The sequence below is a fragment of the Condylura cristata genome, unplaced genomic scaffold, assembly GCF_000260355.1.
Source record: "Condylura cristata isolate star-nosed mole 26May11 unplaced genomic scaffold, ConCri1.0 scaffold00005, whole genome shotgun sequence".
Classification (NCBI taxonomy): Eukaryota; Metazoa; Chordata; class Mammalia; order Eulipotyphla; family Talpidae; genus Condylura; species Condylura cristata.
This window is the reverse complement of record NW_004567106.1, coordinates 13,350,464-13,373,470: the sequence shown is the minus strand read 5'-3', so window position 1 is coordinate 13,373,470 and position 23,007 is coordinate 13,350,464. Positions and strand designations below refer to the sequence as shown.

The following is a 23,007-nucleotide window of genomic DNA, read 5'->3' as shown; positions in this document are numbered from 1 at the left end:
CACAGAGGGTTTTCCTTTCAAAGAGATTTTTAGGCACATAAAAAATATAGAACAAAAAGGTTCATAAGCAAATATACCATTTTACACTAGGTCAGAGCAGGTTTTTATAGTAAATTACTAAAAGCAATTTTACTAAAAGCGCTATTTCCAAGGCAAGTCTATTTCTTTACAGCTTCTGATACATACTGTCAATATGTCTTCCAGGAAGATTACGCAAGTATCAGTTCTCATCAGCTGCAGGCCTGCTGGTACACACAGCATGCAACCCATTTGCAGTTTTTCCTAGGCTTTTCAAGTGTACCTCTTCTCCCTAGGGATACTGTGTCCTCCTATGCTGTCTGTCACCTGGCCCTTAGGAGTACAGGAAAACTATTTAAATTCCTAGCATCACTTCTATCAGCACTAGCACCAATGTTTTGTTTTAAAGATTTATTCATGTGTACAAGAACTGGGGTATAGGCCTGAAGTGTGGGGGTTGAAAGGATTCACCAGAAACAGAGTGGTGAGCAGAACAGGCAGATGTACTGAAATACACTGCTGAGGGGAGCAGTGTGGGGAAGACAGGAGAGGGCTGCTGTGCCATGTGGGTCAGCTCCCTGGCCAGGAATTGAACTCATGTCGTGTTGCAGTGGCTGGCAATAGTTCAATAGTGCTTTTTAATCCCTGCACCACCAGGGAGGATACCCACCCCAGCACCAATTTCATCTCTATTCCTGCTTACACTGTTCTACTGGCAGCAACTGCACGTCCCCATGTATTCTCCATCACCATGAGGCCTTCCTCTACTTGCTGACCAGCTGTTTTCCAAAATAAGAAAAGATGATGTATGCGGAAGTATGGGAATAGGGAATAAGTACTCAGCTTCCTACACAGAACGGAAGCCCAGGGGTGGAAAGGGAGAACTGGCAAGTTTTGTGTTTTGAAAATGTAGGTCTCAACTTACTGAAGCATGTGCAGAAGATGAGCTAATCTTTTCTCCATGGAACAGCAACCCAGATCCTGGCAGTATGTTGTCGGTCACCCTTAAAGTTTAGTATGGCCTCAAGATTATTTCTCCCCCATTTCTGTATGTTCTTAAAAGATTATCAGGGATAAATTGAGGCTACTAGTCACATAAGACTAACTGAAAACTCTTTATACTGACTTCTGTTTGGCAGACCAATTTTTTCTCCTTCAGAAAAAGAAACCACTGTATTATGTAACACTTCAGTACCATCAATTTATTCTAAGAGAGGTTAGGCTAAATGAAGAATTTGTTAATCTCTTTAAATATACAGGACACCCTCCCCCAGGAGGGGGAAAAAAAAAAGCTATCACTAAAATGTTAAGCTATTCAGAACAAACCAAAACTTTAGAGATAAAAATCTAATTTATGATTTTATTCACTAGATAAGGACTCTGTGCCCTGGTGAAGTAGCTTAAACTGCTTAAGATCAGAAAGAAAATTAGCAGAGAATTCCCACCTTCTCCTTCAAAATGTAACCTCTTTACACAGTGAATGTTATAAAATGCCTGGAAGCCAAAATGGTCTTCAGTACATGAAGAAATATTTTAAATTCTACCATATAAACTAAAATTTCAGACAAAACTACATATTGAGTTATTCTAACTTTAAATTGTTGTTGATGTGCCACTTATTTTAATTTACAGGCAAAAACAGAGAATATAAAACCACAACGGTGGCTACAAATGTTCAATGAAAAACCCAGCTATGCACATAAATGTGACTGGCTGTTTGTATTGTTCCTGTGGTAGCCACTTGCTCCTAAGGCGTACATTTCATCTGCTTACTACCTGCTTATAAAATTGATGTTGGCTCTCTCTAAAATTTTAAAGAAAAGTTCAAAATGAAAGTCCTGCAATTCTACCAACTTATATTTTCCAGCAAACTGTGAAAAGACCAGCATCATTCCATGTCAGCAATGCACACCTCTGCACAATGGAGAAGCGCAGGTTTGCTTGCACCATGCTAAGCTGTCTGTGCTTCAAGGTCCCGTAACCTTGGAGACCTAGAAGGTGCTGAAAGAAACTGCAGGCTTTTAGAAAATGGAAAACATTTAAGTATATCTGAGCTGAGATTATTAAAATATATTTGGAAGCATTAGCATATTTTCATAACAGAGAGAAATCATTATTGAATTTCTATGGTGGTAAATTTAGCCCAACTAAGCAATAAAAAGGTGCCCACAGGCTAGAGAGACGAATACATTTCACTGAGAGGGGAAGGGTTATTCTGTAATTGGTTTGTACCATTAACTTGGTACCTTATATAAAGTAGCTTCCAAACTATATTTATTTTCCTTTTTCTTCCTAACAAAAGAAAATATGCATTTAAAAATATTTTGCTTAATACATATTTAAATAATGCATTTAAATATTTGGAAGATACAATTCTTAAGAAGTATCTTCATATGAGGTCATTTAGGATTGCCTGTAAGATTTCCTTCCAACCTAAAAATTATCCATGGCATCATTCCTACCTTTTAATAGCAGGATATAAATGTAGCTCAACTTATAATAAAAATGTAACCACTTAAAAATAAAATTAATGAAAGTTTTATCATCCCCTTTAAAAATTCTTTAATATCTGACAGTGATCAAGATTTACATACAATTCAAGTAAAAAAAATTGGTTTAAGTTTATAAAAATGACTTTAGAACTATAAATTTAGAATGATAAAAAGGAAACATACAGTTCAATTTTCCTCACAAGCTTTCATGTTTAAAACAAGGATTACAATTTCATCCACCACCTTTAGCATTTTCAGAAGTGGTAACTTTCTAAATTTGTAACATATAAAGAGTCACTTACATGAGCTGCTTTAGCAATCTACTATATTATCTTTAGTCTATATTAAGTTTAAGACTATATTATCATTAGCAGGATTGCTGACTTATTAAATAAAACAGCTGATACAGAGCGGTATAGGAGTCTCTTATTTAATCACAAGCTTTCCTGGCATCAAATGTGTGAGGAAATGCCACTAAGTCTATCTGCCATTACTTTAAGTGAGAAAAATGACAATGTGTTGCCCATCAATTTAAACCTACCAACCAATTTTGGAGAGCACAAATAAAACGTAGTAAAATGTTCCCATATAAGAGAAAGCACACTCTTATGTTAATATGTCAAATCTGTTTCCTCATCACCAAACAATAAATATGATGGTTCACAGCCAGTTGTCTGATAGCAGTGCTGTGGCCTCCCTTGGCACCAGCAATATCCAAAAGGCACATCCTGTCTGATGTCACTGGGCATGCCTTCTACAATGTTTAAATGTGACTCTGACAATCCGGTCTCTACATGTGTTAGGCAATGAGTCTAGGTCCACACAACATTTTATTTAAAATCGTTTTGGAGAACTTAAGTACAAAATTTTCTTGTGCAGATATGGACTCAAGAACAAATATGAACTCAAGAAACTCAGTGGAGTTGAGAAATTGAATTAAATTAAGTTAAAAATTAAACTAAAAAGGCTCTAAGAAAAGATTACCCAGGAATATGTAGCTTTTCTAGTAAACCTGTCAAGTATCAGTCCAACCATCTTTAGCTGCAAGCAACAGAAACCTAACTAAAAGTGGCTTAGGCTTTAATCAAGAAACAACTCACAGGAAGTCCAAAGGTCAATAGCTCTTGGGCCAGGCAATGTGGCAGTTCAATAATGGCATCATGGGCCAGGGTGCGTCCCCATTTTTTTCTGCCACCTTGTTACATGTGTCTCTGCTCCCTCCCCTCAACAAAGTTGGGTGCAACCCCATGAGGCATCTGTCCACATAAAACAGTTGCCAGGGAAGAAGTGGCTGCCCCTCAGCTACTTTCATTCACACACAATTAGATCTGTGACAAGCACCCATTTCCAAACTAACTTTGTCAAGGTGAACAGGGGCGCCCTGATTGACTTACACAAATCAGGACTAATCTCCCAGGGCTGGAAACAAGATCAGTCTCTCCTGACACACATGACCATGCAAGGGAAAATTATCTGACCTTCTTTAAATGCTTAATTCAGTCTGCATCAATACAGCCACTAAATTAATATAATTAAAGTGCAGGTAAAAGGTGACAAAAGTTGAACAAATAAGTATTTTCACAAAACACCTCTATACGATGTTACCTTGTTTTCTATCTAAATATTAAATGATTTAGAAGTCATTTGAAAGTCCGTTAACAATACGTGAACTGGAAGTTATTGTCCTACTATGCAAGATGCATAACAGACAAGAAATCAATTTACAGTCCAAGTGGCAAGACATCAGAAATAAAAATTAAAATATTACAAAACAGTAATATAGGAGATGCTACAGGAAACAAATTGTGATCAAGAAATAAACAATAGGAGAAAATGTACAATCTGAGCTCAAAGACAGTATCTATGAACTGTAGAGTCGGGAAGACAGAATTTATCTGGAATCTGAAGACCAAAAGGATTTGGACAAAATGACACAGAGCAAGTTCTGCACAAGGAAATGCACAGCTGTTGGAAGCAGAAAAACTTTTTGGTCAGAAGTTTGTGCAAAGATAAACCAGGAGTTCATCAGCTTTTCTGCATCTTTTGTATCTGACAAATAAGTTCTCCAAACATAGCTTGGAACCTGTACAATCCCTTTATCGTTTGCCCTCTTTTTAGTTTTATTAGAAAAAAAAAAATTTCACTGCAGTATCCAATCCTGAACACATCATTGAAAAAGTGAGCACACCAGGCTGGCCTAAGAGAGAAACAGCAAATTAAATGGCACAGCTGCATTCTTACACATTCTTACAAATTTCACTTATATTCTTTGTTATATTGTTTCATATATACATATACACTATTTTCATATATATAGAGAGAGATATACACATACTTTTATTTTTTAATGTCTTGCCACTCAGATTGTAGCCTCTCTAGAGACATATCTGCTACATAGCTTACATAGTTGTAGAGTATTCCCTAATTTTTGTTTAATTACTCAAAAGTACTACTTTTTGAAGTCCAACAAGTACAACTGGTCAATGAGATGTAATCCATCTCTGTGGGTGACTATGCTACCTCTGACCCCAAATAAAAATCCCCTAAGGCACAACTCAAGAAGCCAAGAATCATCAGTATACATAACAGTATGTGGGAAAGTGCTTTTCTAACCTTCTTAGAATCACAGAACTTGGAGAAACTACTGAAATACAGAGACCCAGAAAAATGCAAACACAAAATTATGCATATAATTTCAGGACACTTACAGATCACATCATGCATTGCTGCCACACCCCAAACTCATCATGCCTAAGAAATCCTAACATTGTCATAGCAACTGGGACAATAGCTGTTATCACAATTATGACCTCCATCAACAAATCATTTTAAGAGTTATGGTTCTCCTTTGGCGCCGACAAGCATATTTTCGGCTGGCAGAGGAAATAACAGATGCCAGAAATAAAAACAAATAGTTCCCTAAGTTTAAAGCTGAGCTATCTGACATAGAGCACTAAAAATTTTCTTAACAAGATTCCTTTAAGTCAGTACTATAATCTAGTATTGAAGGCTATCTTAGTATAATCTTTAATGTATTTACTGAATACGTACTAAAAATAAAACACATCTACATAGATACAGATATATATAAAAGCATATATTTTTTGATGGGAATACCAGTTGTAGAAAATGACTCTATTTTGAATTTAACTGACAGCCAGTGTGGTGGCAATTCTCAGTTGTTGGTAACATCCCACTAGTTGATGTACACTTCAATCACTTCAGCTTCCAGGGGATTTGAATGGCCTTTCGGTGGGTACACAGAACCTGCATACTCTGGCTATCTGTCTGAATTGAGGCCAGTTCTGTTTGTGGTCTGCTGAGGTTCTCACCAGAGCCTCGCCCACCACCTATATTAATAATGACCTTTCCAACTACGCTTAGATGCTGCTCTGATTCATTCTCCCAAGATCAGAATTAGCAAGTGAATTTAAAACTCCTTTGTACTCACAGTCGTCAATGAAGAAATTATGAATAGTTCCCTCTTATTCATCGAAATGTAATGGGGAACCCATGATGCGATACCATTTTATGTGCAAGGAAATCAAGGCTGAAATAGTGAGCAGCTTGCTTGATCACACAGTCAGGAAATGATGCAAATTAGAATGCAAGTGTTAGCATTTCTAACTCATGTATTAGCTCACGTATTAGGAAGTAGTTCATCTGCAAATGAAAAATAAAATAGCGGCTATACAGAAGAGCAGTTTACTCCTGTCTGGCATGGGAAGTCCAAAGGAAGCATCATAAGACTGGTGAGGAAACTCCTGTCTTCAAGGATTCGGGCTCCTCTCAAGTTACCCATTGGTTATTCCCACCATGTGATCTAGTCTTTGTTGTCCAAGAGTGGCTAGTCTGCTGCCAGATCATCACACCTACATTTCAGAAGGAGACAAGGAGGAGGCAGGGGAGAGATGAGGGGAGGGATGCTGTCCCGCAACTGTCCTTTTAAAAGGTTTCCTAGCACCTGCAACATTCCACTGGCCAGAAACTTTATCACAATTCCACAAATAATTGCAACCATATGGCAAGATAAAAATGCTATTAACGGCCCTCCCTGGTGGTGCAGCGGGTTAAAGCACAGCACTGAGAAACTAAAGCCACTGCAGCATGAGTTCGATTCCCACCTGCCCCGGAGGTGACCACATGGCGTGGCAGACCTCTCCTGACCCACCCGCTGCTCCCCTCAGCAGTGTACTTCGTTAATGTGCCTGTTCTGCTCCCCACTCTGTTTATGGTGAAACCTCTCACCGCCCCTAAGCTTCTGGACTGTACCCCAGTTCTGTATGCACAAATAAATCTTTAAAAAAAATTGTTTTTACTTTTGAAAAAAAAAAAAGGGAAACAGATAGTTTCTGCCCCTACACAGTGTTGAAACTAAAGGATGTGAGTCAAGTTAGAATGACTTGCAGCGAGAAGAGCCTGTGTACTTCACCAGAGTTTGCTGTTTCTTTGTGATCTGGTCCAACACACTTGCAAACTTTTTCAATGATGTACTAAAGACGATGCTGCAATCAAATTTTTCATTAAAGAAATTCTCTATCTTAATGAACCTAGCATAATTTCCTGTTTCAAAAATTGTTAAATTTCAGGTTAAATAGATAAAACAGTACTTCTCTCCTTAAAGATAAGCTTCCACTTAAGAGTTTATGACTACCAATGGGATCAAGTTCTGTCATCTCAGAATGATTCACAAGGGCCTTCACAAACCACCTTTTCAGCCATATATCTCAACAGTGACCCTGCTAGCCCTTCTCCAGTGAGACAAAAAGAACTTTTTACTGGCCCTGAATCTATCACAAATTCCTCTGAATGGATATACTATATAGTTTGTCTCACTACCTGAAAAGATTTCATTACACCATTGCATCTTATCAAATCTTTATTTCAAAAATTTGAAACCCCCACATCGCCTTTTAAAAATGCTGATTCTCAGATCCTCCCTGGTGGTGCAATGGGTTAAAGCACAGCACCACAAGCGAGCTTAGCCACTTCAGTGAGCTTAGCCACTTCAGTGCGAGTTCACTCCCAGCCCCAGAGGAGATCCACATGGTGCAGACCTCTCCTGACCCGCCCACTGCTTCCCTCAGCAGCATACTTGTCAATCTGCCTGTTCTGCTCTCCACTCTATCTCTAGTAAAGCCTCTCACTGACCTTTCACCTCTGGCCTGTACCCCAGCTCTGTATGCATAAATAAAATCTTTTTTTAAAAAAAAATGCTGATTCTCATGCTAAAGCTTCAAAGATTTTGACCTAGATGTGGGTCACATTTAGGAATCTGAAGCATCTTTAAAAAGGACAAAGAGCTCAAGAATGTTGACTTGATTACTACAATTAAAATAAAAGCCTTATCTACTAATTTAAGATGTCTCTCTTCAGGCTTCATTTATTAGATAATGCTATTCTGAGATAACACCATAATTCTATCATGATATAATGAGCCAGTATTTAAATTTTTCAGAGTTCACATTTGTGAAGATTAATGTGCAGCCCCAACAACAAATTCTTCGCTCATAATATGCTGTGGTTCTATTCAATGGAAAAAAAAAAAAAAAACAGAAGCTAAATAAGATAATGCTTGAAAATAAAGAGCTAGTGTATTTACTATGATGATCATATTTAGGTCTCCCAACGCTAATACAAAATACAATGCTCACACTGTACCTTGCATGCATTTTCTCATCCCATTATTTATTTCCTTCACAGAATAAAAACAAATCTTAAGTTAAAATATAAAAATAACTCATAATTTCTCAGTTAAATAGTCTCAGATGTAGAAGATATAGCATTATGAAAGGCTCTAAGGAAAAACTAGAGAAAACTCATTTTTTAAATATGTTATGCATACTTATTTTCCCTACTAATATTCTATACAGAGAAATGCCCTCCAGAAAACAAACCAGAGTAAATCAATGAATTACTCTCAAATAGTTGTACTAAAAATATGCATGCCTGCAGGTTTTGAAAGAAAAATAGTATCTCCAAGTTGCCCTGGAAAGTTTTGAGGTGTTAATCTGTCAAATAATTTCACCAAAAGTCAATCTAGATTACTACAGTTAAAGACAAAACAAGTCCTAGACTAAAACAAGCCACATTTGTGTAATTAATTTTAAAAATGCTTGCCAAAGGCTCTGATTTAAAAAAATAATATATCAAGTGTATCACTTAAAGAAATATTTCTTCATCGAATATTGAATAATTGGGAGGAAGTATGTTTAACCTAAAAATTTCCTAAGAGCTTTTTTGCTTCTTGTTTATTTATGGCACCAACTACAGTAGAAGAGAAAGTAACTTTGTATTTGTATGAGGTTTTTCCAGTATCTCAACACATTATTTGATGGTGTACAATTACTAAATTACAGAGAGTGAACTACACTACTACACTGGTTCTCTGTGCCACATGCATACGAAAACTATCTGGAGAACTTTGGGGGAAAAAATTACAATGTCTGGGCCAAACTCAAGGTCTATGTAATCGAAATCTAAGGGAAGCCCCCCAATATCTCTGTTTTCAAAGCAAAGCACTCCTTTTCAAAATGTGCTGGAAGATTAGAACCATGGATTTGTGGAGATCGATCCCTAATTTACATTAGTGTTATCAGAGTCTACTGAACCCCAGTGAAAATGAATGATTTTCCCCCAATTAATCACCAAGCAGAAGTCTCCTTTCCACCTCCCAGTACAGTTGGTATCCATCCCTGCGGGAGCAGTCTCCTCTCACTCTGCATGTTCCAAGGAGGAATAGGAGAAATGTACCCCACTCGAGGTGGTGGTATGCGAACATTTTTACATCTGAAGTGTCACTAGGGGAGCAGAATTAGGCACCAACAAATGTGAAATGCTGTTAATTATCTCACTAGACACATAACTACACAGTTCTTAATGAGAAAATAAACAACCACATCATAAAGTTAGTTGAAAGATCCTGGCACAGTTGCTTTTAGAATTGAAATTTTAAGACTAAAAACACAAGACCGACAATAAATCAAAGAGAATCTGAATTTTGCTAGGTATCACAATTCATGGATAGAAAGCTATTAATAGGATGAGTTGCTTTTTCTAATATGTAAACACTTTTTTTTTAAAGATTTGGTACACTTCTGTTAAAAGAACAGGGTGTAAAAATAGAAAATGGTGAAAAATAGCACATGCTGAAAATCTGTTTCAGTTTTTCAGTGTTTTAATTAAAGCCTTTAGTCCTAAACAGAATCAAAGTGACTTGCTGTCCTTCATTCCTTTAGCTGTAAATTTTTATTGTATACAGTAAATTTCCACTTTTAAATAAAGAACACAGAAATGGAATGGTTACCTAAAATGGTCATATAAAAATGTGAGTTTAATGTTATTATGTAAATATGATTTGACTGATTGTCAAAATGAGGAATAGGAAACAAATTCCCCCAAAAAACCAAAAAAAAAAAAAAAACCCTACTAATTTCAAAATCTGGCATATCATTTAAATTGGAAAACAGAAAGACTAAGTTATAAATTTTAATATCAGTACTTAACTGAAGAAATCCAAACTGCTGTAAATCAAACTCTGCTTTTAGAAACAATGAATTTTATAAAATAATTAGCTTAATGGAAACAAGAACTTCTTGTGCCCTACTTTAAGAAGCACCTGCATAATCTCAAAACATGATGAATTTCAGTTGTACTGTAACCCAATTCCTCTCATCTGTCAGACTTTGCCCAATTTCACCCTCCCTGCTGCAAAGCTATATTCACTATCTGGTCAACAACGTCAATGAACACTACAGTCACCTAAATTATTTTCCTGGTGTTTTTTTCCTTGTCTTTTTTCTTTCTTTTTTTTTTTTTGCTAAGACATAATCAGCTAATTCATGTCTTTGTCTTAGAGTTGGAAGGAATTATATGCCAACATGTAAGCAATAGATACCCTTTCCCCTAATTTAAAATAACTATGAGGTTGCACACTACAGTTGTAAATTTGTAATCAACTTAAAGATAATGTCTTAAAAGTACAATTAAACATGTCATAACAGAAGAAAACCCTGGTAATTACAAATAGTGCTATGCTATGCTTGCTGGGTTTTTAAACAGAACTTTAAGTAAGAAAAATCGCCACCCAGTGATGCAAATGAAAACTACAATTTGTTTTTGTGTAAAATGAGTACCCTGGAGGATTACTTCAACTTCATCACTGAATGAAGCCACAGCTATTATCTTCTTATGTGAAGGAACTGGTTACAAGGGAAAGGATGTTTTTCTACTAGGCTTGCCACCCCGCCCCCCTTTCTCTTATTCAGACTCTCACATTTTACAAAGGCTAAAAGGGAGAAAGCTTTTCATCCAAATGTGAGCTAATTGTGTAAGAATAGCTCAGATATTCCTATTATCAACAGAAGTGCCAGCTTCCCTGCACCCTGAATTTCAAGTCACAGGGTGTTGACTTCAGCAACTCAGTGATGCCACCTAATTGTGACCTAAAGCCTATTTGTGTTAGAACAGAAGGTTTACCTGGAGGAGAAGGTGTTCTCAACTGAGAAAAAAAAAAAAAATAGGTAAATGATGCCTTGAATTTACTCTGGCCTTTTTAGAAACATACTACAAAAAACATATATAAGGACAAGGAAATTCTGCATAATTCTTATGATAAAAAGTTGTTGCTACAAATATAATCATGTTTCTAAGTCTTAATTGTGTCATTTAGAAGTTAGTAAGTACACAGAAGCAATCATATGTCCTTATTTTTCTGCAATGTGTCCATTGTACATGAGGGTCAAAAAGCTCTGTGTATTTATGATAACCAAAGCACATGTGCACAAGTATGCCATAATGTTAATAAAAGCGTTTCATATCTACCATCTGACCTATATGCCACTTCACAAAATATTTTACATAACTTTCTTTAAGACTAAAGTAGATATTATATATGCTGGAATAAATCCTTCTGATGAAAAAAAAAAAACAACTTAGCGAACAAATCCATTTTACAAGGTTACCATCCTATTTTTAAAGATAATTAATTATATCTCTCCTAATCTGCCCTGACTTTTATCATTTAATTTAGTTAAGACCTTAACTGATAATGTATTTTTTTTTTTGTTAACTAAATATTGTATACCATCTTCCAATCTCAATTTCATTAAGGAAATTTAAGTTTTCTGCAGTATTTAAAAAGTTTGGGATAGCCAAAATTAACATCAAACTTGATAAGTAAGTACAACTACCTAGGGACCTCCCTGGTGGTGCAATGGGTTAAAAGCACAACACTATGAAGCTAGCCAAAGCAGCTTTAGCACAAGTTCGATCCAGGGCCAGGGAGGTGACTCACATGGCATGGCAGACCTCTCCTGACCCACCCGCTGCTCCCCTAAGCAATGTACTTCATAGATCTGTCTGTTCTACTTTCCACTCTGTCTCTGGTGAATCTTCCACCTCCCCTGGACGTCTGGCCTGTACCCCAGTTCTGTATACATAAGTAAATAAAGCTTTAAAAAGAAAAAGTACAGCTACCTACTCTCCTTTATTAAAACAGGCAGTATTTTCTCTTTTAGAGAACACAATATTTTTAATTAACTTAAAATGTCACTAATGGCCAAAACTCTTAAATAATGATGTGATATTTGAAAAAAGATAAATTAGTGGTTCAGAGGGTAGGTTCTGATGTCAGATGGCCTGGCCTAAGTTCAGATCCCTAGGCAAGAACTTGAAAAAGTTAAGTCCTCACCTGTAGGTGGAGATATACTACCACCTCACTACAGGGTGTTCTAAGCACTTCACACATTAACTCATTCAATTCTTTCTTTAAACCCAGGGGGTAAGTAGTTAGCAGACTCATTTACTGGATAAGCTAAAGGACACCCAGGAGGTACTATAACTTGCCCCAAATATTGAAGGGTGACAGATAAATCTCTCCCTCTCCCCACAATTGGCATAAGAATTGAGCTAATGACACTTGAAAAACAGCAGGAATAAAGAAGAGCATTCTGATGGTCCCTTTTCTTTCTGAGGAGATAAAACCCTCTTGGGAAGATGTCCCCCCACCCCATAGCAGGAGAAGACACATACTGATCACAAGAGATAAAGCTCTGAAGCCAAGGGAATTTGGCACAAGCAGACCCTGTGAAAACAACTCCCATCTTCCTTTAAGCTCCCCATATGTTTTAGTTACTTTCCCATCAATATAAGCCCTTAGCCTTTGGATTATATTTTTTAAAAGATTTATTTATTTGTTCATACAGAACTGGGGTACAGGCCAGAGGCTCAGGGGCGGCAAGAGGCTTCACCAGAGACAGAGTGGGGAGCAGAACAGGCAGATCGACGAAGTACACTGCTGAGGGAAGCAGCGGGCAGGTCAGGAGAGGTCTGCTGCACCATGTGGTCACCTCCGGAGCAGGCGGGAATCGAACTCATGCGGAAGTGGCTTTAGCTTTTCAGTGCTGTGCTTTAACCCACTGCGCCACCAGGGAGGGCCATGGGTTATTTTTTTAAAACATTTAATCTTTCCAGCATAGAACTCTGATTTTTTTTTTAAAGTTTATTTATTTATACATACAGAATTGGAGTACAGGCCAGAGGTTCAGGGGTGGTGAGAGGATTCACCAGAGACAGGCTGGGAAGCAGAACAGGCAAATCAAAGGGGCAGCAGTGGGTCAGGAGAGGTCCCCACCATATGGATCAACTCCAGGGCTGGGGATCGAACTCGCACTGAAGCGGCTGTGGCCAGCTTGCAGTGCTGCATCCTAACCCATTGCACCATCAGGGAGGGCCATACAAGCCCTTGGATTTTGTCAGTTCTTTTATGTCTTCATTTTTCTACAGGGGCTCCTGCTGGAAACGTAAACATCAGTATAATTTTTCGTTTTTCTGTCTTATACGCATTTAATTTTCAGATCCAAGCAGACACTCTAAGAGGGAAAAGGGAAATTTCTGTCTTCCCAAAAGGGAAACTCTAGTAAGCTGTGGAGCCAGGATCCATACCAAAGGATATGCTCCAGTGCCTGTCGGGAGTGCATGAGAAGAGAGATGGTGTAACTCATGACAAGAGAAAGATGATGGAGGAAGGTGAGAGCAGGACATGATATAAACTGATATCAAAACCTCGAGTAATGTTCAGCAGAGTGGCAAAGCCCACAGAACAGTAGCCGTGCAGGGATTTTTTTGTGAAAAATGGGTGAAAAGGTAGAGGTTTTTGCACCTGCAGGAAACAGGGCTGAACTGAGTCGAGCATCAGCAGATTATGGGGCTGACGGATGAGGAGGCTTGTGCTGATATTGGGGGAAGTGTTTGCTTGAACCTTCTTAATGAGGATGGGGCACCAGCTGCACTTAAGTGAAATCACTACCCTGGAATGGGTTCCTCACCCTGACAGCTCAACTGCTAGACATAAGGTACGGGGGGCACAAATCCAGCTCAGTCCAAGATAGTACTAGGAAAACACCCTCAACTTACAGCGCATCAGTCTCTGGGAAATATGCCGCTAGAGTTTAGAAATACTGATGAAGCAGCTGGTAGATGAGAGCATATTAGAGTAATTAAGTCCTGGAAATTCCCTAATGAAATAGCAAATGTGGAAGTTTCTGTGGCTTCTGAGGTTCGATTAAAGACTACTTCTTAAACCAGAGTCTAAAGAAGAAAGACTCACAGCAGTAAGCTTCACCTGCTGAGGAAGAACATTCTGGAGACTGGGCCCCTATTGAGATAACTGTAAGACAGGCAGTGGAATAACTACATGCCACAAGTTACCAAATATCAGAGGGGATTTTAGAAAGAGCAGCACCACAGGCTATTTCAATTGCAGTTAAAACTTGTGTCTACAGTGCTGCAAAGTGGCAGGCCACAGGGCTAGCCTAGCTAGCTAGGGAAGTGATGAAGATATGAAAAGTGCTGTTTTTAAGGTGTAACATTAGAAACTGTATGAGTCCTCAAAATTGCCAGTGGACTAACCTCACATCTTCTAAATGGCTGTTTGATACCAAAAAGAGTCATGCTGATTTCTAATTATGGAAAAGACAGAAAAGAGCAGAGTCCCCTTCATTTGTGTTCAGACTGCAGCCATGTAAAATACCAAACACATTTTCTGAGAGAAAAAGTTATTGTGAAACTTCTACAAATGCAGAACTTCACAGGAGACCAGAGGCATCCCTGACGTTTGTCAGTTAATGATGCTAATTTAGAAGATGAGAAGGAAAGTAACACTGGCAGCTTTTGAGGAACCAAAAAATAGGGGTTCCCCACATTCCATTTAGAATTGGAAATTGGAAACTGAACTGGGGTGTCCTGAGACCAGTTTCCACATGAGTGCATGTAGGCGTCCCACAACAAGCACTTCTCAGTACGAGAAGTTACCTCCATTCTGACATTATCTACCCAGAAACTACATCAGATTCCAAGGTTAAGAACTCAGTCTTCCAAGGTCACACTACTTTAGACGCCAGTCCCAAACCCAGGCTGTTCCCTGTGCTTCTGACATACTGGCTATAAGTCAGAGGTTCCCACCACTCCTTCCTCAGATTTCATGAGTTTACTAGAACTGCTCATAGAACTCTGGAAACCCATTTACTTACTAGATCAATAGTTTACTGCAAGGAATAAAACTCAGGAACAGCCAGAGAGAAGAATGACTCAAATATGTGTGTGTGTGTGTGTGTGTGTGTGTGTGTGTGTGTGTGTGTGTGTGTGTGTGTGTGAAGGGCCACAAGAATAAGGTATGAGAGAGGACCAGGAGCTTCCATGTCCTCTTCAGGCCTACCTTTCTCCCTACATATACATCAGTTCACAACCCTGAAGCTCTATTTGGCTCTTCTTTGGGGGTTTCTACATAGGCTTCATTACACAGGCAACAGTGACTAATTACCCGCCGTTGGCAATTGAGCTCAACCTCCAGTCCCTCTCCTCTCCCTGCAGGGTTGAGTTGGGGCTGAAGTTCCCACCCTATATCACAAATTTGGTCTCCAGGAACTTCCCAAAAAGTCAATCATTAAAAAAAACAGGAGCTGCCTTTATCACCTTCAACACTTAGGAAATTCCAAGGATTTGAGAAGCTATGAACCAGGAACTATGAAACCCAAATATATGTGGGAAATAATATATTTTTATCATTGGAATGGCCCAAATATATATTATAAATTATGATGTGACAGAAGCCCACACACACATTCCCGATATAGTAAAAGGGCCACATGACTAGCACCCCACCTTACTCTAGTCAAAAGGCTCTCTAGAAAACCACTGGCCATAGTTGGAAACTATGACCCACTATTATGCCTAAGATATAAAGATCTTGCCAAAGAGAAAACAATTCTAACCATCCTAGCTACTGTCCCTTTACCAGGCCACATGAAGTTGATTAAGAAAAATACAAAGGTCTGCCAGAACGTGGCTGTGGAAAAGATGGCATATTCTAAGGCTATTTATAGCTGTGAAGAAACGCTATTCAAGTCTCCCAAAGATAAAGACCAAGAATGGAAGAGGATCTAAGAGGTAAAATTTCTGTGTCCTCTTAGACCCTAAAGAGACAAAGTGTGAAGAGTTAAAGACCCACCCACCTATACTTCTGAGTGTGTGGGGTCAGGCACATAATGTGAGCCCTGACTCTGAGAGGGCCTCAGATAAAAATTCAAGCACCCTTTCAATCCTAACAGAGCCATCCTTTGCTTCTCAAGGCACATGGAACATTTGCTCAGGTGAGAGGACCTAAGTCTGACAGGGTTCAGATAGGGCAGCAAACAGTTGTGAAGGGAAATCTGGAAGGAGGCACCTCAGAAGGCCCATGAGTTATTGCAAATCATCTCAGAGAAGGAGCCTCAAATTGGCAGGAGGAGGTCCAGAGTGGAAGAAAATGCTATCCCGCAAGATGATACTGGGTTTTGATTCCTCCTCACCACCCTCTGGGAAGATCTATACTAAAAAAAAAAAATGCAAATTTCTTCCTTATGAAGAGGTATTATGACATGGAGGGAATGTTAAGTTTTCAGAAATCCCTTTGGGAACAGAGTCAGCTTTAGTTGAAAGAATTATTTCTTTTAACTACTGAACTCTTAATAACTAGCATGTCTACTTTTATAATAAAAAAAAAGTCTTAAACACTTAGGAGACCTTTAAACATTTACATTTAAAAGTATACTCCATTCCACAAATATTTAACAAAGCTTACTATAGTTTCGGATGCTAATTTACGAAGCAAAGTTAGTGCTAGTTGTAAACAGAACTTGAATTGATCAAGGATTCAAGATTTTTTAGTTTTCCCCAATTGAAAATATTAGCTTATCAGGTAGGAAAAAAAAAAAAAAAAGAATGACTTACAAATTTAATGTGAAGGACACAACAAAACCAAATTATAAAGTCCCACTTGATGACAATATTCAAAATGACTGAGGATTTTATGTGTATAGGTTTCACATACATAGATTAATTCTGAAAATAGTAAGATATTTTCAAAATCAATCATGTAATTAGCAAGCAAACTTAAAATGTGTCATCTAAGTGTGATTTTGTTTCTTGAAAAGACTCACCTAATAGGACAAATCCATCTGCTTCTCTCTCTGGTATGGCTGGCTTTTTCGATTCCGGAGGCTTTCTGAAGAAGTGAAACATTGCTGCTGCTGCTGCTACTGCGATCTGGAATAGAAACAGAGTAAAATGTCAAATTCCAATCAAACTGTAAGACCTAAAAAGCCAAAGTAAAGACATCTTAAAAATTACTTTTAGGAATTCTATTACTGACTTCAGAACAAAAGCCTTGTCTAGGTGTCAGGAGACGAAGCTAAGAACAAAGGCCCGTGGGCTTCAAGTTTGCAATGTGTGCCTGGAATCATACAAGAAGTCACTACATGTAAAATCAGAGTCAGTGCAATCTGGAAGGATCTCACTTATTTGTATCAGACACTGCTTCAGGGAAAGGAAGAGGAAGAAAAAAAAAGGCCTGTCCATGTTTCTTGTCATTCCATAACTAGCCTAACCTATAAATGAGGTTACGTAAAGAAAAAAAAAAGAAGAAGAAGACCACCTTCTAGTACTGATTACCTGATTTAGACACTCGAGGGCTATTCCCTTTACGTAAATTACAGCCAACTGTAATTACAGCATCAACGCAGCTCTTTGGGTTACAGAATGTTGTACACTGATACATACACACACACACCCTTCCTCCACCTCTTTCTCCCACCTTTCTATATTCTGTCAGGGTAACAACTCCTTAAAAACAACTGGGAAGGAAGCTGAAGGGCCCTTGGGACAATCCATGACATTCTGAGGACAGTCCTACATGATATGCAAAGCAATGCAAATGTCAGCCAAAGCAAGAAAGATCTTGGTGGCAGTAGAGGCTCCATGTTTTTATTTTTATATAGTCTACCAACCCAGAAAAATCCAACAAAGAGGAAAAGTCAAGATTTAATCTAAGCAAAAACTTTCTAGAATGGAGATTTGTACTGAGATGTGTTAATGGACCTGCCTTGGGCTGGAGATCTGAGAAGGGGGATGAACCCCAGTGTGAGCAGATGGTGAAAAGAACCTATGTGTAGATAGAAAACATAACTGGCCAATTTTTTTAAACAAATATAAGGTAGAGGAGAAAAAAATTAAAAAAAAAAAAAAAGAGATCTCAAGAAAGGAACAGGCTCTGAAGTACTCAGAATTTACTGGACATAGTGAAAGATCCAAAAGAAAAGTTTAAAAATAGTCTGGCACAGTTCACGGAGCACAAGGACACATGACCTCTACAAAACAGATGAAAAGCAAGATTATATGTTAAAGCAAAAGGAAAAACTGAAAGCCAAGGAATGAGATGAACAAAATAATAACTGAGTAAGATAAAGAAAAAAAACCCAAGCAAGAAATATCAGAAAAGAACTGGTTGGCTTGTGAGCAGGAATGTAAGAAAATAGAGTTCAAATTCAAGACTGGAAGAAGTAGCTACTTCTCATCTCCAAACAGTTAAAAATAAATCAGAGATGGCTTTTGAAAGACCACAGGTAATTGAAACTCAAGCTAGGGTGAGGATCAAATCAAGGGGATAACTGTCACACCTGATATTAAAACTGCAGACTGGATTAAACTGGCACTCAGTAAATTCTTTCACTGAGTGTAAAATGATTCAGGAAAAAAGAGACAAAGAGTGTAGGTCTCCAACTGAAGTCTGATAAAGGCAAGGTATTCTCAAACAGATAAGGAGGGAGTGGGCACATACAGGGTTGAAACAAAGGAGAGATGGAGAAAATCCAAGAATTTTTATCTAGCAAAATTGAAGAGCTGGTTATTGACACATGAAACTGACTAGAATCAAATAAAGACACCAATAAGATTTTTGAGAATTATACTGCCAAAATAATCACCAACCTGGTGATTATTTCTACAACAGCTCTACACATGGAAAGTTACAGAGAAAACTGCTTAGGTCCCAAGAACAGCATATGTCTCCAGTGCCCACTTCGAGGTTAGCCAAAGAAGTTGCCAGAAAGGGAAGAAACTCCAAAAGCATGGAACCAAATGTGCGTGAAGAACAATGGTTTGGTGGGTCTCTCCCAGAGAGCAGAATCTGGGCATAATTAAGGAACATTCTCCAACCGAAGCTGGAGCCTGTTTGGTGGGATTTCACAATAGCCACCCCTTTTTTACTGCTGTATAGCTCCTATTCCTCGCCTTTCTGAAAAGGAAGTGGTCTGAGCAGTTATCCTTCCCACTTTTCCCCGGTGAAAGGAAGGCAGGGGTTGGAAAAGACATTACTGGTCTTTTGAAATCACAAAGTCTGTGGAGCAGGAGATGTACTTCTAGACCCGATGAAGAGATTCGAGCACATCACCCAGAGATACTGATACTAGCTTGGAGCATGAGGCTGAATGGTCATTTGGTGACTGCCCTTATGAGGCTAAGTTATTTTGCTTATGGTGGACAGACAGAATATGAGGACAAGTATATGAGGACCACAGAATTACTAGGTCCTTTTGCTGGCTCTTGGCTTAAAGAAACTTAACATTACTGCTGTTTTCAATCCTCCTTGGAGGTAGGTATAGTGTGTGACTTGCTTCGACTGTGATGTCACCTGCCATTAGTGTTACAACAAGGCATTTTGTAGACACTTTTAAAAATGGTTCCTGTTCTAACATAAAAAGAAAAGCCTTTCAATAGAAGGATTCAAATGTCCGGTACCTTTTCAAGTTAGGCCACAAAACACTAAAAGCATACAAGAGGTTCTGAAAAGTCATTCTCAAGCCCCCAGCATTTAGCTATGTTATAAACGCTTGTCCAGACTCAGGTACCATGCAAGAAACTTTCTTTAATGCAAGTATTTTGTACCTAATTATAATGAGAGATGCACTTAAGTTTTTCAAGACTTAAAACATCGAATTTAGACTATATGCTGACTGCCAGTTTTCTTATAGCATGATTTAGTGGCAATGTACATTACAGAACTTTAGAACATTATAAAACTCCCCCCAAAATTGGAGAAAGACAAATAACTTAGGCTCCAAGAATCAAGAAACTTCCAGGCCTGCAAGAATCAGTCAGAAATAAAAGACAGTTACACATAATCAAAGATGTCGTCATCAAAGACAACATATGAGTAGAGATGAATCAATGGGAAACGGAAATGAAATTGTTACAAAAGTACCAGTCACCCTAGCACCTACCAGTCTATCCACTTGCCCATTAATTCCTTCCTTAGCAACAGTCCACTGCAAGATATATTCCCAGGGGCATGTGGTCTCAATTGTACAATATTTGTTTCAGGATTACCTTAGCCAATGTGCTGTTAATAATGCTTCCTTCCACGAGGTAGTCAGAGTCAGTGTAAACATCTCTCTTTATATAAGTACTCCATGCAGGCAATAACAATGTCTCAATACAACAAAAGTGAGTAATCACATTATCTCTATGCCTTGATAACCTTTTCCTATCAGTGAAAAACATATAAGGTAGTGTTTCAAAATTCATCCTGACAGGGCTGGCAAATACCACACTAAGCCAGGTTGGCCTGCCCATGGCCACAATACTAGAAACTGGGAAGAAGAAAGGGCGTACCACAAGCCCACTGCACTCACTGACTCCTCCTCTAGACTCGACCTGCTGTTCTACCTCCCATGTGCCAACCGCCACCGGCGCCCATAATGCTTCACAGTGTGTAAGTAAAAGAACCGAAGGAAGGTAGTCTGTTTCAAGTTTATGTGACTCATAAACAGCAGAGCTAGAATGTTAACCCAAATCCTTTGGGTAGCAAAACTGACGGCTTTTCATCAATCAAGCACCTGAGGCAAGAGTTCTTCACACTTACAATGTCTGTGTAGAACTTTGTTTCCCATTAGCTGTCATGTCTGTCTTGGCCAATCCCTACTATTTTTTTTTTTTGGAAGATTTATTTATTTATGCATACAAGAACTGGGATACAAGCCAGAGGTGTATGGGGAGAGGGGGGAGGCGAGAGAATTCACCAGAGACAGAGTGGAGAGCAGAACAGGCAGACTGAGTGAGTACACTGCTCAGGAGTACACTGCTCAGAAGAGCAGCAAGTGAGACAGGAGAGGTCTGCGCACTTTGTGGGTCACCTCCTGGGCTGGAAATCGAACTTTCGTTGCAGTGGCTACAGACAGCTTCATAGTGTTGTGCTTTAACCCACTGCGCCACCAGGAAGGGCCTGCCAATCCCTACTTTTCTCAGTCTGCTTAGCTCATCTACTCATTACATCTATGTTCAAAGACTTTTACTTAGCTTATATTAACATTTCATAAATATTCCTGAAGTGTGTGGGCCAGATCTTAGCCTAATAATTGAGTGCTAGTGCAGCACTCAATTATATTTAAGGGAACAAGCTACAACCTGAGATCACCATATATGGCAACACTCACTGACAGCCCCAACTCCAGGGTGGGCAAGGCCTGCCCTAGCCCTGCTGCACTCCGGTACATGGTCAGCTTCAAGCACACAGCTGCTGATGTACATGGCCTTGACGGTGGTGGCTTCTGCTTCCAGCTCCCAAACACAATACCTCAATCAAACTACTGGAAAAAAACATTATTAGCATGGTATTCTGGATGTCAAATAAATATTGTAATTCACAATTATTCAGAAAGCTGACTCACATCTCCTAAACCACTTCGTGTTAACAGATAGTCTTTGTATAAAAAAGAAAATGCTGCTTTTCTCTTTGCATTGACACCAAACTGAAAAATAAAAGGACAGTGTCTTCACTTTTAATGGTATACACAGACTGCTTATACAAAGGGCCAGCCTGGTACGAGGCAGGGCAGATCCTATTACTGTGAAAGGGAGGAAATGAAGGCAAGGAATACATTTCTTTTGACTATTTACCAAGGCCTGCCCTTTAGGTAATCTTACCCATGACAAAAGGAACAAGGCCAAGCTAGTTTTCTCAGCTTAAGGTAAAGTTCATCCAGAGGCCGGGTTATGTCACAAGAAACCATCCCCTTCTTATGTGAGACCCTTTCTTCATCCTCTAGAACCCCAAGCTCCTGTACCATTCTTAGCTCCAGAAATAATCTGCTACTTTGTCTCATTTACTCTTGAATTTATAACCATGTAAATTTCCCATTCATTTATAATTATTATTTGGTCTTTTTTCTCTTACCAATGTGTCTGAGGTTCATTTGTTTGCTGGATCAGCCCAAGAAGAACCAGAGTGATGGGAAAGTTTCCCCTGCCCTTGACAAGAACGACAAGTTGACAGCTGCAAACACTGCGTAGACTGAACACAACTCTACAAAGTAGATCTGGCCTTCAGGTGGCAGAGCTTTAGGCCAAAGATAAAAAAAGCTTTTTAATAACCAAAATTTAATCAGTATAAGGAAAAATATGTGACTTGGAATTTAGAACGCAGGGGCTACCCCAGCTATCTCATCTATCTGGTTTACTGTCTGCACCTTTGTCTGTCAGTTTGCTTTTAACTCTGTAGTAATAGGCAATAACTTATAAAATATTGATAATCACGCAAGTAATTTTGTCCATAGTAATGTGTCTGGTAGAATGTGTAAATATTTGCCCTGGGGATAGTGACCAGTTTTATATCCATGCATAAATTCAACATTCCTTATGAAGTTACAGAAGTTTCATAACTTCTATATGAAGTTATGAACTCCGTGGGGATATGGATTTCTCTTTAGAAACAGCTGTAAAATCTTAATTTTATTCTCCTCCATTAATTCATAAATAAATACGACCCTCAAGGTGTCCATTACAATCATCAGAGTTTTATTTTTTGTCTGCTGTTGAATTCTGGAATTTTTATTTTCCTTTTAATAAGCTACCTCATCATATTCAGAATCAAGAGTGGTAACCTGATTATGGTAAGAACTGACTGCTTTTCTCCTCTGTCCCTTATTTATACAATAGAAAACAGAACAGCATAATAAAGTCTGGTTCTCTTATGGTGGGGAATTATCTTACATTACATTAGATCAGGGTTACTCCGTCTCTTCACTTTTAGCATTTTGAGCCTGATAATTCTTTGTTGTAATCTACTCCTCTGTGGATGGACACAATCATCTAGTATGCAATGTACTACACTTAGAAACATCTTAAT

General features: G+C 38.6%; 1 protein-coding gene across 1 annotated transcript in view; it reads right to left on the bottom strand.

Moving 5' to 3' along the window:
- The window catches only part of UMAD1 (UBAP1-MVB12-associated (UMA) domain containing 1), a 197,322-nt gene that overhangs the window by 162,437 nt on the left and 11,878 nt on the right, over positions 1 to 23,007 (bottom strand). Inside the window, exon 2 of the mRNA XM_012720904.1 lies at positions 16,988 to 17,093. Coding sequence (XP_012576358.1) covers positions 16,988 to 17,069 — 82 coding nt within the window. The 5' untranslated portion in view covers positions 17,070 to 17,093. The remainder of the gene's footprint in view (positions 1 to 16,987; positions 17,094 to 23,007) is intronic.